Source organism: Colletotrichum orchidophilum (genome assembly GCF_001831195.1).
Source record: "Colletotrichum orchidophilum strain IMI 309357 chromosome Unknown Scaffold_71.1, whole genome shotgun sequence".
In the NCBI taxonomy this organism is placed as follows: domain Eukaryota; kingdom Fungi; phylum Ascomycota; class Sordariomycetes; order Glomerellales; family Glomerellaceae; genus Colletotrichum; species Colletotrichum orchidophilum.
The window spans coordinates 118090-132309 of NW_019173027.1; the positions used below are offsets into that span (position 1 = coordinate 118090).

General features: G+C 54.2%; 5 protein-coding genes across 5 annotated transcripts; 3 read left to right on the plus strand and 2 right to left on the minus strand.

Annotated features, from left to right (window-relative positions):
* Positions 1 to 811: 811 nt before the first annotated feature.
* CORC01_08389 (Yip1 domain-containing protein) lies at positions 812 to 1989 on the plus strand (the record flags this gene model as incomplete). The annotated part of the gene is made up of 3 exons (XM_022620020.1): positions 812 to 1156; positions 1262 to 1351; positions 1435 to 1989. 3 exons carry the CDS (start codon positions 812 to 814, stop codon positions 1987 to 1989), a joined length of 990 nt encoding a protein of 329 aa, XP_022473477.1.
* A 1033-nt stretch (positions 1990 to 3022) lies between these two features.
* On the minus strand, positions 3023 to 5171 carry CORC01_08390 (GDP/GTP exchange factor; the record flags this gene model as incomplete). The annotated part of the gene is made up of 3 exons (XM_022620021.1): positions 3023 to 3312; positions 3365 to 3962; positions 4020 to 5171. The coding sequence occupies 3 exons, from the start codon at positions 5169 to 5171 to the stop codon at positions 3023 to 3025; spliced, it is 2040 nt and encodes a 679-aa protein (XP_022473478.1).
* Positions 5172 to 7183: 2012 nt separating this feature from the next.
* On the minus strand, positions 7184 to 7734 carry CORC01_08391 (uncharacterized protein; the record flags this gene model as incomplete). The annotated part of the gene is made up of 3 exons (XM_022620022.1): positions 7184 to 7263; positions 7327 to 7524; positions 7680 to 7734. 3 exons carry the CDS (start codon positions 7732 to 7734, stop codon positions 7184 to 7186), a joined length of 333 nt encoding a protein of 110 aa, XP_022473479.1.
* A 1502-nt stretch (positions 7735 to 9236) lies between these two features.
* On the plus strand, positions 9237 to 10571 carry CORC01_08392 (uncharacterized protein; the record flags this gene model as incomplete). The annotated part of the gene is made up of 1 exon (XM_022620023.1): positions 9237 to 10571. The coding sequence occupies one exon, from the start codon at positions 9237 to 9239 to the stop codon at positions 10569 to 10571; it is 1335 nt and encodes a 444-aa protein (XP_022473480.1).
* Positions 10572 to 12124: 1553 nt separating this feature from the next.
* CORC01_08393 (uncharacterized protein) lies at positions 12125 to 13882 on the plus strand (the record flags this gene model as incomplete). Its single annotated transcript, XM_022620024.1, has 4 exons — positions 12125 to 12363; positions 12441 to 13146; positions 13444 to 13582; positions 13806 to 13882. 4 exons carry the CDS (start codon positions 12125 to 12127, stop codon positions 13880 to 13882), a joined length of 1161 nt encoding a protein of 386 aa, XP_022473481.1.
* Between the last annotated feature and the right edge of the window lie 338 nt (positions 13883 to 14220).

Sequence of the window (14220 nt, forward strand, 5' to 3'; positions counted from 1 at the left end):
CTCGCTCTCTGAGAGCAAGCATTTGCTGAAATTCATGCCTGCAGGAGAAGAGGGAGTATTGCGTGACGTCCAAAATATCACATGCGGATGATGGCGTGATTTAGCGGCTTATGCATGGCTTTTGGTGTAGTTCGTCTCATGTTGCTGCTGATGCATAGCATGTTGATGAAATACGCGTTTATTAGAACTGGAGAACTGGGGAACTGCAAATGCCGGTCAAGGGTCATCATGAAAGGTCCGAGTGACAGAGGGGACTACTTGAGGTATCTTAGGTAAGGTAATAGAGATTGGACATTATCGATAACCGAATAAGCTATCTTATCTTATCACGGACTTATCGATGAAAGAATCATCCAAGGTACCTTAAGGTAACTTCGGTGCCTGACTAAGGTATGTCATTCTTTCTGCCTCAGTCCCAAGGCACAACACATTCTTCAGGACCCACCCTGCAGCTCCAGCGTCCAGCCCTGACTGACGTGGTGAACCTCGAAAGAAGCTACGTCTCCAATATCGCAGCTCCAAGTACCGCCTGTTCACCCACGCAACCCGCGCGCCTCGCAACTCCGGCGCAAAACGGCTCTCAAGCCCACGACCAACGGCCAACTCCTATAGCCTACACAAAACCTGTCGCGGCAAGATTCTCAACGAACTCATAACCCCACGAAGTTGGAATACTCCACGAAAACGAAACGAAACGACCGAGACGATCCCAGACAAGGGGGTGTGATCAAGCACCTCGACATCCGCAAGCTACCATTTACACCAACCCTTGAGAATCCCACAATCTTCACCACAACCACCCACAGCAGCAATGTCGAACTATTACCAGCCCCAACAATCCTACGGCCCCGGCCCGGGCGCGGGCGGTGCCCAGAACCTCCAATTCTACCCCTCCTCCTACTCCCCAGCCGGCGCCGTCTCGGGCCACGCAACCCCACAACAGGCCTCATACGGCTACGGAGCTCAAGCACCCGCCGCGGGCGGTTTCGGCGGCGCGGGCGCCTTTGGCGCGCCTCCGGGTGGTGTGTCGGGTCGCATGGGCGAGCAGGGCGGCCTGCGCACGGGTTGGTTGGCGGCCTTCTCGACGGAGGGGTACGACGGCGAGCCGCCCTTGCTCGAGGAGCTGGGCGTTAACTTTGGACATATCCAGGCAAAGGTACGTGGCGCGCGCGGGAGGACTTGCGCACCGTCTCGAGTCCCTGAAGGGAAGACAAAACAGACGACATGGAAATTTTGTGCTGACTTGCAGTAACTACATCAGACTTTAGCCGTACTTAACCCCTTCCGCCGCATCGACCAACACTTGATGGACGACGCAGACCTCTTTGGTCCCTTGCTCTTCGTTCTCTCTGTACGTTTCAGCCAACTCACTCCTCCTCTCAACTTCAGACTCCCCGCCTTCTACAATCATAAGCTAACCCACCGCACTCGCAGTACGGCACCTTTCTCCTCCTCTCCGGCAAAATCCACTTTGGCTACATTTACGGCCTCGCCCTCCTCGGCAGCACCTCCCTCCACATAATCCTCTCCCTCATGACCCCAACCGACGCCCACCCCTCAACAACCCCCTCCGCGCCCCAGTACGGCGGTCCTGTCGGCGTCGGCGGCGGCGGCTACCCCGGCGCCCCAGATTCCCACGACCACCCTGCCTCCCGCACCGCCGCAGGCCACTTCTCCTCCACCCTGACCTTTACGCGCTCGAGCTCCGTCCTGGGCTACTGCCTCCTCCCCCTCGTCGCCACCAGCGTCTTTGGCATCTTCATGCCCATGGACACACCGCTCGGCATCGTCTTCACCACCATGGCCATCCTCTGGTGCACCTACTCCGCCTCGGGCATGTTCTGCGCCGTCGGACGGATGAGGGGCATGCGCGGTCTCGTGGCGTACCCGCTCGCGCTCTTCTACGTCGGGTTCGGCATCATGGGTATCTTTAGCTCCAGAGGCAGCGGCGGGTCCCTGGCCAAGGCTGCGGCTGGGTTGAAGGGTTGAGCGAAACGTAAAAGAACAAAAAACGCAAGATCGGAAGTGAGGGATCGGATACCGGTCAAGGAAACTTGACTTAGGCAGGCAATTGGTTTCCAAACGAGGGAACTCGAAAAAAACGCACGCCTGAATTGCAGAAGACCGTACCACCATGGACACGGCGCATCTGGGTGGCACCGCGGGAGTTGAACGTTGTGAGAGAGTTACGGGAGCAGGCACGGGAACCTACAGGAGTCCAAAAGGAGCCACGATAGACGAAGAAGGCAACAACGAGACAGACAGATGCATGCCTGCGGCTAGTTGGAGAGGCTGAAGCCGAGGCCGACGATGCTTCACGTCACTGTACAATACTTAATCATGTTCAGACGAAGCCAGAATAAATTTTTGATAGTCCAATGCCCATTCCCTCCCTTTTCCATGCTGCTAGAGATAAAAATGCATAATGCTGGGTCAAAGATTCTCCTGTGATGTACACATCATGTGTAGAAAAAGGAATCAGACGTGAAAACCTTGAGACCAAGCGTAGTATTACAAGAGACTACCATAGTCTCGTAGCCAAAGAGCCTCCACGGCGATAATGATGATCCGCCAGGCACACAGCAGGAGGGGTCTTGTTGAGCAGAAATCCTCGTTGGTATCATAAGTCTGACTTCCCTCGAGGCCATTTCTATATCTGCCCACCCGCCCATGCGATTTCGGAGCTTTTGCTTTACTGTCGTTCTCCTTGGGAAAGAAAAGCTTATTAGTCCGTTCAATAGGACGCTGGAAAAAACGAAAATCCGTAGAAATCAGATTGCTGCAGGAAAAATGCATCGTGCCGCGAGCGAAAATAGCTCATGCTGAAAATGAGCCGGGAAAAAAGCGTCGCAACTGAATTTGGTACACCGACTCGGCTCATGTGTCGAGTCCACCTTTCTTTTCTGGTTGTTGCGGCGCCTGCTCATTCATTATCCGTGTTTTGTAGAAGCCATTCGTATCCGCTCGCCGTCATTGAGAACCCGCTGCCATGCTATCACAGACCAAGTCTCTGAGAAGAGACTTAGAAAACAGGCCTGAAGCCACCGGTAGCCGGTTGGGGAGCAAAGCCGTTAACCTTGGGGACATCGGCAACACCGCCCAAGATAGAGTACTGGCCACCGGCACCAGCGAAGACGAGCTTCTTGCCACGGACAGCAGTGTTATCAATAGTAGTCGGGGTCTCGATATCTTCAGTCGTGCCCTGGCCGGTCTGGTAGTTGGCAGAGAAGCCCCAGGAGTGAGCCTCGCCCTTTCCGTCAATGGCAAAGTTGTTGTCGACACCAGCGGCAACGTAGACACACTTGGCGATGTCTGGCAATGGATGTTAGCGACGCTAAGTAAGAAATGGACCTGGCGGACTTACCCTCAACAGCAGTAGGCTTGGAGAGGATGCGGGGGTTGTTGCTCTCATCCTTAATGACGCTCTCCGCATCAAGCTCCTCGACAGGAATACCGACCTGGTGGCCGTCCAGACGACCCCATGTCAAGAGCTTGCCGTCCTCGGTGCAAGCAAGGGAGTGGTGCTCGCCACCAGCAATCTGCTTGATCTTGTAGTTCTTGAGCGACTCAACAATGGTAGGACGCAGAACAACGGCGTCATCCTCGCCAGCACCCATCTCGATGCCAGTCTCGGCAAAGTTGTTCAGACCCCAAGCCCAGACGGCACCATCCTTGCCAAGGGCAAAGCTGTGGTACGATCCGCAAGCAATGCGGTCGACCTTGTTCTTGGGAAGACCCATGCTCTGGGGGATGAGCGACGAAAGCTTGTTGCGCTCAATAATACGGCGTCCAAGCTGGTTTTGCTGGCCACAACCCCAAGCAACCACGACGCCCTTGTCATCGAGAGCCAGGATGTGGTTGGAACCGGCAGCGAGGGCCGTGATGTTTTTCAATGTGGGGAGGTAGGCGGGAGTGGCCTGGATCTGGATCTTGTCGGTGAAACCGAGGATACCGTCGCTTGACTGGGAGTAAATGTTAGTTCTATCACTTTAGGCTCAAAATGCTACCAAATGCCTTACTCTGAAAGTACCCCATCCATAAACTCTGCCATCCTCCGTCAGGGAGAAGGTAGCACTGTCGCTGGCGACGACCTGAGTGAACTTGGCATCGGGAGCGAAGTGCTTCGCATCGATGGCTGTCGGCGTGCTCTCGTGGGGGTTGATACCGGAGTCATCCTCGTCTTCTTGCTCCTCTTCAGCATCGGCGTCGCGGAGTCCGCCATCCCAGTTGGTGTCGCGACCCAGAGCGCCCTGGTCGTTAACGCCCCATGTGAGGATCTTGTTGTCCTTGGTCAAAGCCGCGACGTGCATGCCACCGCAGGCGATCTGTACAACACCGACGTCCTTGGCATCAAGCTTAGGGTTCAACCTCGGGCGCTTGACGTCGACAATCTTCTTGCCATCGAGCTTCTTGCTGCCGAGACCGAGCTCGCCAGAGGATCCCTCACCGAATACATATACATCGATGACCTGGGTCGGGGCAGAGTTGATCTTCTTGCCGATCTTGTGGGGGTGAGCCGGGGGAGGCTTGGGAGCAGCCACAGCGATCTTCTTGGTGGCCTTCGCAGGCTTCACAGCCTCGGGTTCCTCATCTGCAGATTCTGTCGCCTTGGCAGACTCTGTAGCCTGGCTGTCGACCTCAGCAGTGTCGGCCTTGGACTTCTTCGCCTTGGGCTTCTCGTCCTCTGTCTCTTCGTCACTCGACTTGCGCTTCTTGTTATCAGCGGCGGCCTTGGTGTCAGCCTTCTTTGCGGCGGCCGTCTTCTTGGGTTCGGCCTTCTTCGCCGCGGGCTTCTTTGCGGGCTTCGTGGCCTTGGACTCATCTTCGGTCTCCTCGGCAGGAGCGGCCTTCTTCTTGGGGGCGGCAGTGGCGGTCTTGGTCTTCTTCACAGCAGGCTCTGTGGCCTTCTTGGTGTTCTTCTTAGGAGCAGGCTTCTTAGGCTCCTCGGCCTCGGACTCCTCGACTTCCGATTCGTCCTCGGCGAGCTTGCGCTTCTTGGAGGCAGCAGTCGCGCCATTGGTGGTAGCTTCCTTCTTCGCAGCAGGTTTCGCGACAGGCTTCTTGGTGGTCTCAGCTGCCTTTTTTGTCGCAGCAGCAGAAGTCGCGGGCTTCTTTGGCGCGGCGGCGCCCTTGGGCGCAGCGGCCTTCTTGTTGACGGCCTTGGGAGGCATGATCGTCAGGCGATGGTATGATGTGATGTGACGGAGGAGCGTGCTTAGCGATAAACGCGTGTAATGGGGGAAGGGATATGGTTAAACAGAAGATTTCGCACAAGACAATTGAAGAATCGTTTCTTTGCGATGCGAATTGATGCACTCGAGATGAAGGCTTTGGAAACAAAAAGAGTCCAAAGGGGAGAATTGTTCTTGTTTTGGGGGAGAAAGAAATTGATTCGAGGCAGAACGGAAGTGACGCGACCGGAAGGTGCAGCTTTATTTTCTTGGGCTCTGGAATTCTGACCAAGCAGGGGTGGCGCTTTGTGGCTCTCAGCGCGGGCTAAGCTGGGCTGCTGGCGGCCCAGTTTGCGCTTCTGACTTTTAGTGCGATCGGGTGGGTACCTGACCTTCTGGCGCCGTTTATTTGCGCAGCCGTGGCCCGAGCTCCTGGGACCGGGACCAATTGCGGTCCAATGGGAAGCTGCGTTCAATGGGAAAGCTCCTGACCGCCCGGTCGCATGCTATTTTCCTTTTCGGCAGAAAAAGGCAGGAGCAAGCAAAGGGGAAAGGAAAAAGAAACAAAAAACAAAAAACCTATTCAAAAATCGGAGTGGGCCCTTCTGTTGAGTCGGGGAAATCTCGCGTCGTCTGCCGATGCCCCCGGAACCCCCACGCCACGACGAGTGGGCTTTCATTTCAATTTTCTCGTACAATTGGCGCGAAGTCGTGTCAGGTGGACACAGAATTGTCCTGCCACCTGATGTTTTCGAGTCCAAGTCCCTGGGTTGAATGTGTTTTGATCTCTGAACGATGTGCGCTATTGATGCCTGCCAGCCAGGTTGCGTCTCTTTGACAGGGCCGCGCCTAGGTAGGTATACCTGTAAGTTGATGGACGGCGCTCGACAAGGGTCCTCCCAAAATTGCCTCACCGACCGAACCTCATGAGATGCTTCCGTAGTATGAGGCTACACCGTCCCTTCCAACGTCTTCAAGAGCTAAATCGATGTTCATCTCGATCAACATTTTCGTTGCCTGAGCATCTTTGCATTTGGCGGAGTTTTGATGTGACGGCGGTGGTTCACATGAGCACTAGCCCTAAAGAGGTATGTCTTTGAGATTCGCGGGACGAGGAAGAATCAAGCCTGCGCATACTTGACTGGCCACTAGGAGCGAAGCCGACCTCTCTCCAACTCACAGCATGCGTAATTAACGTAAGCCATGGCGATTCTCGTCGCTAGCTACTGATCGGAATACTTGTCATCGCTGATTTCATGTACACGCATGACACCGTCGGGTGGATGTCCATGTCGCTACCTCATATCAGTATCCTTGATTTCCATGGTCAAGGTTGCTTTTTCTGGCGTTTTCCCTTCTTTCTCTTTCCATTCTTCCCTTTGTTCCCCCTGTTCGCACCGCCGCCCCTCCGAGGTTGGTTTGGAGCATGCGAAGGAGACTCGTCCACCCCTTCAGACTCCAGTGGCTCAAACTCTCCCGGCTCGACCTTCATATCCGAATCGTCCACAGCCTCAGACTCGCTCACTATCAGGTTCATCACCTTCCGAAAGCCCTTTCCAAAGTAATTTGCCATGTAGAACGCCGAGAAGTAGAGTGGTATCTTCTAGATGTGTTTCGGATGCGCCCACCACAAGCAGAACTTCAGTTGCGCCGCATACGCCGACAGGTCAAGTCGCGAGACAAGGCGCCGAACGAGGCGCTACAGCGTGCGGCAGGCCAAGGCAACCAAGATTGCGCAAGAGACAAAAAGAATCAGATAGAGGAAGCAGTCGATGGCTCGTTCGCGAAGAGTAGGGTCTGGTGTCCAGGAAACAATGCTGAAAAATTCTGTGTAATATATGCTGATTCTTGGCCAGTCCTATCGGCCAGAAGTGGTCCGCTCGTAAACAATAGTGCCATCATGATCCGTAAACGCCATGCCCCCAACCGTCGGTTTGTTCCACCAGTCCCGAAATTCCTTGAACGCCATTTCGAATGCTACGGGTATGTCTGCAGGATGAATGTACCTTAAATCACTGGCGGGTAGTGAAGTCGATCTCGTGCTCAGACCGGTCATACGCTGCAGCGGCTCCATTATCGCATGTGCAGGCATCTTTGGGGGGAATGTCAGCATTATGTAAATATGGTAAGTGAGGGGGTCAGGGTTGCAACGTACTGGCGGGACGCGAGCCGCAGGCGCAGGTCTCGCCGATTGGCTTAGTGTTTTCTGTGGATGCGCGTTCGCAGGTACATTCGCCAACGGGGCGAGCTCGGCATGAGCAGCGAGGTCCGACGACGGCGTTCTCGGAGGCGGCCTTGCTGCAGGTGCAATGCAGAGCAGATTGCTTGCCGCAGGAGCACTTGGCTTGCTGGGCTGATGACAAATGATGGTCAGCTTGTATTTCTTGCGAGTAATTGTATTGCCGAGTGTGTGGGTAGTCTGAAAAGATGGTGTGTTGAAGATCATGGGCACGGAAAAGAGTCTGAGATGACGCTGAAGTTGGGGATCAGGGAATGAGAAATACATACCGCAGACGCACTCGGCGCTCTTGCCGCAGCAGGTGGAAGCCTTGTCGACAGTCATTGTGAAGCTTGTGTGGGAAGGTGAGGTTGGTAGAGTTGATTATGAGTGTCCAAGAGCCCGGGAGTGATGCACGAGTTGGATTGGTTTGAATTGGTCTGAACTGATCTGTATTATCGAGGTGAACAAAATGGGCAAAGCAGTCGCAGAGGGGTCCTTTTAAGCATCTGCGATGCAGGGACAGAGGGGCCGAGTCCCGACGTCACGGTTCCTGCCCACCCTGGCGGGTGATCCCTGCTCTAGGTCATCAGTTAGACTCTCATTGGCCAAAGATCTTTTGGACCAATGAGAGCAGCTTTATTTCCAACAATGTGGTGAGTTCCCATCGGGCCATCACCATGGGCAGATCCTTCTGTGTCAGCCCATGTGTGATTGCATGACAGCGGGACGGGTAACTGACAACAGCGCCCACATGTTTTTGGTCAGCATTTGACGGCACTTGCTCATGTAAGATCATGCTCTAACACCCTGGGTACAATTTGCTGGTTTGGCAGTCTTGTGTGTCAATTGACTGGCTGCGGTGAGGTAAATACAGCGACTCGCTAATGTGATTGGACCCAGATTCCGACCCCATATTACTGACCTTGGTCGTTCATGCAGGTTCTCTTGAACTCGGTCCGTTGGTGCAGCCTCATGGACCAGAAACTGCGAGCTGGTTCCCGCAACCCATTGCGGCATCTTTGCATACTCCTGTTATCAAAGCGGCTGCACGTCCAACTGACGTGAGGAGAAGACCGGTATATCGGATGGCCAAGCTATGGCAAATGTTTCACCCGGAATTACTGCTGAGCGGTACCTATTTACAACGAGTAGGTTTTGTGAGGGAGGCAGGAAGCAGAGTCTGCTTTTTCTTGGGAAACCTCATCTTGTGCAACCATCAGCTTTTGACAAGTGAGATTATCACTCAGTAGACCTAGGGTAGAGCCCGATAGCAGGTGATAGGCTCGAGTAAACCATCCAAAAGGATGGCGCATCAGGTGGCCAAGACATTGCCCGAGTTCCTCTCCACGCGTCGACGTGCATCATGTGATGACCTTTGCTCCGTTTGCTCTGCCTGGTGTCTGAACCTGGACGAGGACTGCTCCCGATGGCCGCATCGTCAACATTGCGACCTGGATGAGCTCTTATCTCTTCTGGTGTCTGTTTGCTGTCGTCTTCGTCCACTTGGCTGCTTCACCGCAGCCCGGGCTTTCTTCGCCTCCTTCCGAAATAACCAGGCAGCTCACAACTTTCAGTCTTGGGCAGATTCCAGATTGTCTCAAGCTCACCAGTCATCAAGTAAATCTCTGCCTTGACTTGAGGTGCCTGCCCACCGCAATGCGAATGCAGTTTCCAACTGAGAATACTTTCACCTCCGACCTCATCAAACGCTCACCTCCCCACATCCAAACAGCAGTCAACGTAAGGAACGAAGCCACCTCACCGTCAGCTCCTACAACTTTCTTCGCCAATGATTCAACATGGTCGTGCCGACTGACCCTAGATTGCTGGGTACGCTCGCCACAATGGCTGGCGTCGATATCAAACAGCGCGTATTGGAGTACCGCAAGACCTTCGATGGCATGACCCCCGGCATTTTCTGGGGTACCAGGCCTTCCGCCATCGAAGCCATCCGTTATCCCGAGCCCCTTTTGCCTCTCCGTTCCTTCAAGCTCACCTTTGACGCTCCTCCCAAGCCCGGCGTCCCCAAGCAGCTCCTAATCGACATCAAATTCGGCCCCGGCCCGGTGGACGGTGGCGTCTTTGTGAACAGCACCTCTCCGGTCAGGAATACCTCCACCTTTGACACGGCCGGTCGCTGTCAGGAGGTGGCTCGTGCCAAGATTCCGGGCCTGGTGCCCCGCGTCATCCGCGTCGGTGTCGTTGAGCTTGATGACGGCGATGTCGATTACATTGTGACGGAGCACATTCCCAACACCGTGACCCTAGACAAGGTTTGGTCGTCCCTCACGCCCGAGACGCAACGCCGGATCATGGATCAGCTCGTCGCCGCGATGAAGCGTAGTCATCACGCCGGTGCTGAAGCGCATCGGCTTTTTAATCTCGCGGTACACCATGGATGCTCGCCCTGCCTGTCACCACGCGTTGACCGCCCAGACGGCAGCTTCTACATCAGCTTCTCCAACACAGATAGCGCGATGCCCGACCAGAAATTCACAAAGAAGCACATCCAGCAGCTCGCCAAGCACACCGTGCTCTGTCACATGGACCTCGAGCCTCGCAACATCCTCGTCAAGCTCGTCGAACAGCCCGCTCCCGCTGTCGCTTCCGCCCCCGGCAGCAAGCCCCAGAAGGAGCTGCAGCTGGCGGGCATCGTCTCCTGGCCAAAGGCCACCTTTGCCCCCTTCGCCATGGAGCGCGGCCTCAAGGACGCGCTGCTGGGCTGCCAGTTCAACCACGACTTCTTCTGGTACAAGCTCTTTGTCTTGCGCACAAAGCACCTGATCCCAGCCGAGGGATCCACCCAAGACCGTTTGTTGGCGGCCATGATCACCATCCGGCTCGCCTCGCGGGTGCCCGATTGCAACCACCCTACGCCGTTACACCAGCAGCATTTCTACGACATGGAGAAACTCACCCTGACAGGGGTCTTTCGGGATGATTGGTGCAGACAGCCTTGCGCCGAGACCCATAAGTCGCCGTCGGACGCGGAGTATCGGGAGATGGGCAACGGCATCATTCGCCATCTACTCAATAAACAGTTCCAGACCATCCCGAGACACAGCTTTGCTAGACACCCTTTCATTGAGAACATACTCGGCCTGGAAAGCGATTCTGACGACGGTTCCGGACCATGTGCCGAGGACGAAGCTCACTCTGCCGACGGCCTCGATGGCTGAGGAAAGCGACGCGCTTCCCGAACCGTTCGAAATGTATGGGATGGTTTTAGATGTTTGGGCGGTACTTATGTTGGCGATGGAAGATGACGCATTTCTTCAATCATCACCTACCTTGCCTATGGCACTGGATAGAAGAGCGCCCTTGTGCCGAAGGTGCGGGGAGCACGGGAAGAATTCGAGTGATATCAATTTGTGGCCAGATGGAAAGAAAGGTGCATAGCAGAAGAGCAAATGGAAATGTCCAAAAAGCCTCTTGAGTGCCTGATTGTTTGTGATTTCGTTTTTACGCTTTGTTGTTTTCTATCGCTTCAATCCATGACTCCAGCAGCGTTGCGTTGCGTCGTCTTTGCGTCGTCTTTGCTATAGACCCGGGGCACGGTGCCGAAGGAGATGGGCGAGGATTCCAACTTTACGGGCTTACTAAGCCGATTAGTCCGTGTCATGCAGAGCTCGGACTGCCACTGATTATTGTCAAAGCGGTGTCGACATTCTGAATCTCTTCGTCGCACTAAACGAGCTGCTTTCTTCTTCAATGTCTCTCATGTGAAGCGGTTGAGCCCAATCTAATGCTGCAAATCCAGTAATTGGTGGTCATATCACCGCCCATTCTTCATTCTGGCTTCCTAGCTAACAGGCCCTTCCCAAGACCCTATCACGTCCGGTGAGGCATCGTCTCCGGCGAAGCTAACTCCCGGATGTTGAGGACACTGGACCCCGGCTTCGTCTCATCTAGGTCTTGAGCCTATACTTAGCATGTCCAATGTCATCCCATAGTTCCTTTTCTCCCCAGGATGAGCAGAACAACCGCATCCAGATCGCTACACTTGACACACTCCTGATCCGAGACGGATGCCTTCCTGGCCATGGCTTCTCTTGGAGCTCATGCGTCCATAGTTCTTCAAGATTAGGTATCATAGCAAAAGGTAGCATTTTCATCGTCACGATCTTCTTCTGGGCCGATGGGAATACCTGGCTCTGGATTCCACTACGACACCTTCTAGGATTATGTCAACCCCGAACCTGAAGTTCTCCGACATAATATTCTGATAACGAAGTCGAAGAGAGAAGCCCCGAGTCCTTGCCAGACTTCTTCCGTACCGTTGACCTTCTCACGACGTTGCCAAGGACGGCGGCAGAGGCCAAATGCGTTGTTCCCTGGATGGATGTAGTCGCACCAGGGCACCGGCACTAAGCAGCGAGACAAGTTTCTTCCCCGTGTGACTGCCTCTCTTTCATCTGTTCCAAAGAAGTCATCTCTTCCAAAGGAGCGGCAAGGGGAACAAGAGTGGAAGGAAGTTCATTTGGCATCTTGCCGTTTTCGCCCACCGTTGACTAAGCTGTCCTCCTTCCTTCCCACATTCACTCCTGCCTCGGACTTTCTCCTGAATTTCATGCCTTACTTTTCGCACCTTTCTCTTTCCTTTACTTCATCTCTTGGCTTTCCACAGAACTAATACTTCTCTCTTTTCCCTTGTTTCCGTCCTTCCGTTAAACGTCTTTCCCTGACTCGGCTTCTCGATGGTGCCCGAGGATATGGGATCTATATACCCACAATGGCAAAGCTTCGCGGCTTGATGTGTGTTCTATTGGCATCGACCGTCGCCAACGCGAGTCTCGTCTCATTCTGTCGCTCTGCTTTTGCGCTGCCCCTACCCTCAGTTTCCGACAGTGATGATTCACAATCCCTGGCAACAGCTTCAACTCCTCAGGGACATGAGAGCGCTTCGGCCGAAGAAGTTGTGCCTGAACAGCCGCAACGCCAGCTGCAGGATGATGTAGCTCTCCACCAGATGTGGGCGAGACAGAACCTGACGCAAGTAACAAATACGTGATTCCTGCGCCGAAATGACTGCTGACCATACTCTATAGGCCTTCCGCTGAAGCATCATTCCAAGCCACCACCATCACCATCGTTCGAACGGTGACTATCGAGCTTGCCGACCGTACCGAATTTGTCTGGTCGCCTGTTCAGCAGACCTTGACCTTTATCAATCCCACCCTGGTCTTTGAGACGACTGTCGTTACTGCATCACGGCCTCCCGACATCGCAGCGAGAGAAGAAGCAAAGGAAACATCATTGGAGCGAGGGGTGGCTCCCGCAACATCCTCAGTCTATCCGCATGGCCATGAAGGCGCGGGCCTTTCGCCGCATCCAGCTCGTATACGGCGGCAGACTCCGGCGTCAATCACCAGGGTTTCGACAATCACCGTTGAGATCACTACCACAATAGTAGCAAGCGGCACTTCCGTCCGCACAGTCACCATTTTCAACCCCGTGTTCGTTTCTGTCACTCAGACGCCTACTCTCACGACGACAATCTTTACAACTACGACTCTTCCCCTTGAATATCCGGTCTCCAGCGTACCTGCTGTTGCACCAGCTCCACCGGCCAGCCAGAGTGTCATCTCTAGCGACGACACTCAACAGACTGTATCGTCTGCAGGCTCCGGCCCTACTTCTTTGACAAGAACGACGCTTGCAGCCTCCGGGCCCCAGAAGTCTTCAGTCGCCTCCAGCACCTTGGGCACAACTGGGACTGGTCGTGTCCGCTCACCATCGGATACGTCTTTCAGCGTCACTACATCATCATTGATACTTCCAAGCTCGGCTTCACACGGGACTGATGGAGGCACTACGACAAGAGTTGGGTCTGTAACGAACAGTATCATAACAATAAGATCAACGTTGACGACGGCTGATACACCCTTAACTACAACTCTTCTACCTCCGACAGAGCGCATTTCCAGACCATCCCTGGGACCTGGGGTAATCGCAGGCATTGCTGTAGGCGCAACGTTTGTTCTCACTCTCCTGATCCTGCTGTATTTTTGTATACGTCGAAAAAGAACTAAACACAGGCGACATCTGCAGTTGAGCGCAGACGACCATCAAATGACGTCTGCTACGGCTGCCTCCACCGCCATGAACCAAGCAACGGCTACCCCTCCAACCTACGACGGACCTTGTCAAACACCCCAAAACGAGGATAGCAGTAAGAGTTCCGAAGAGGGTGAGCAAGTGCGAATCATCATACGGCCTGCCACCAAGAAAAGAAGCCAGAGCGGTGGGCTTTCGTCAATAACAAAGGTCTGGCCCCGACCACCGGGATACACTGGTAAGGCATACAGTTTTTCTGGTGGCGGGAGCGGCGAGACGACTCCAAGGGAAGGCACAGGATGGAGTCTTGATAGTGAGAATGGAAGCACATGCAATCACGATGCCTCGCGAAGTAGAGGACGTGAGGAAGCGACCGTTTGGCAAGGACAAGCAGCAACCCATCCCAGAGCAGATGGCAGATCTGAGGCACTAGGGACCAGATAAACTAATGCAGCAGAATCAAGCAGTCATTCTGGGGCTGATGATTTAGTTATTTTAAACCATGGGAAGCCGCGGGCCTTGCCCTGAACGTGACCATAGCCTCATGCTTCTACGCCGCGTAATTCTTACGAGGTGCGGCCTGCCGTGTACACTTTCTCCCGGTGTTTCTTTGTGCTCTCCCTTCTACTTTGGTACTGCTCATCCCCTTCCCTATCTCTCGTTGCTATCTAATACTTCCCATCATTATCTTCTCTCATTCCTAAACAATCTTTTAATACCTTTCACCCTCTCCCTCCATTATTTTCTTTCTCGTCACGCTGTTCTCTGCTC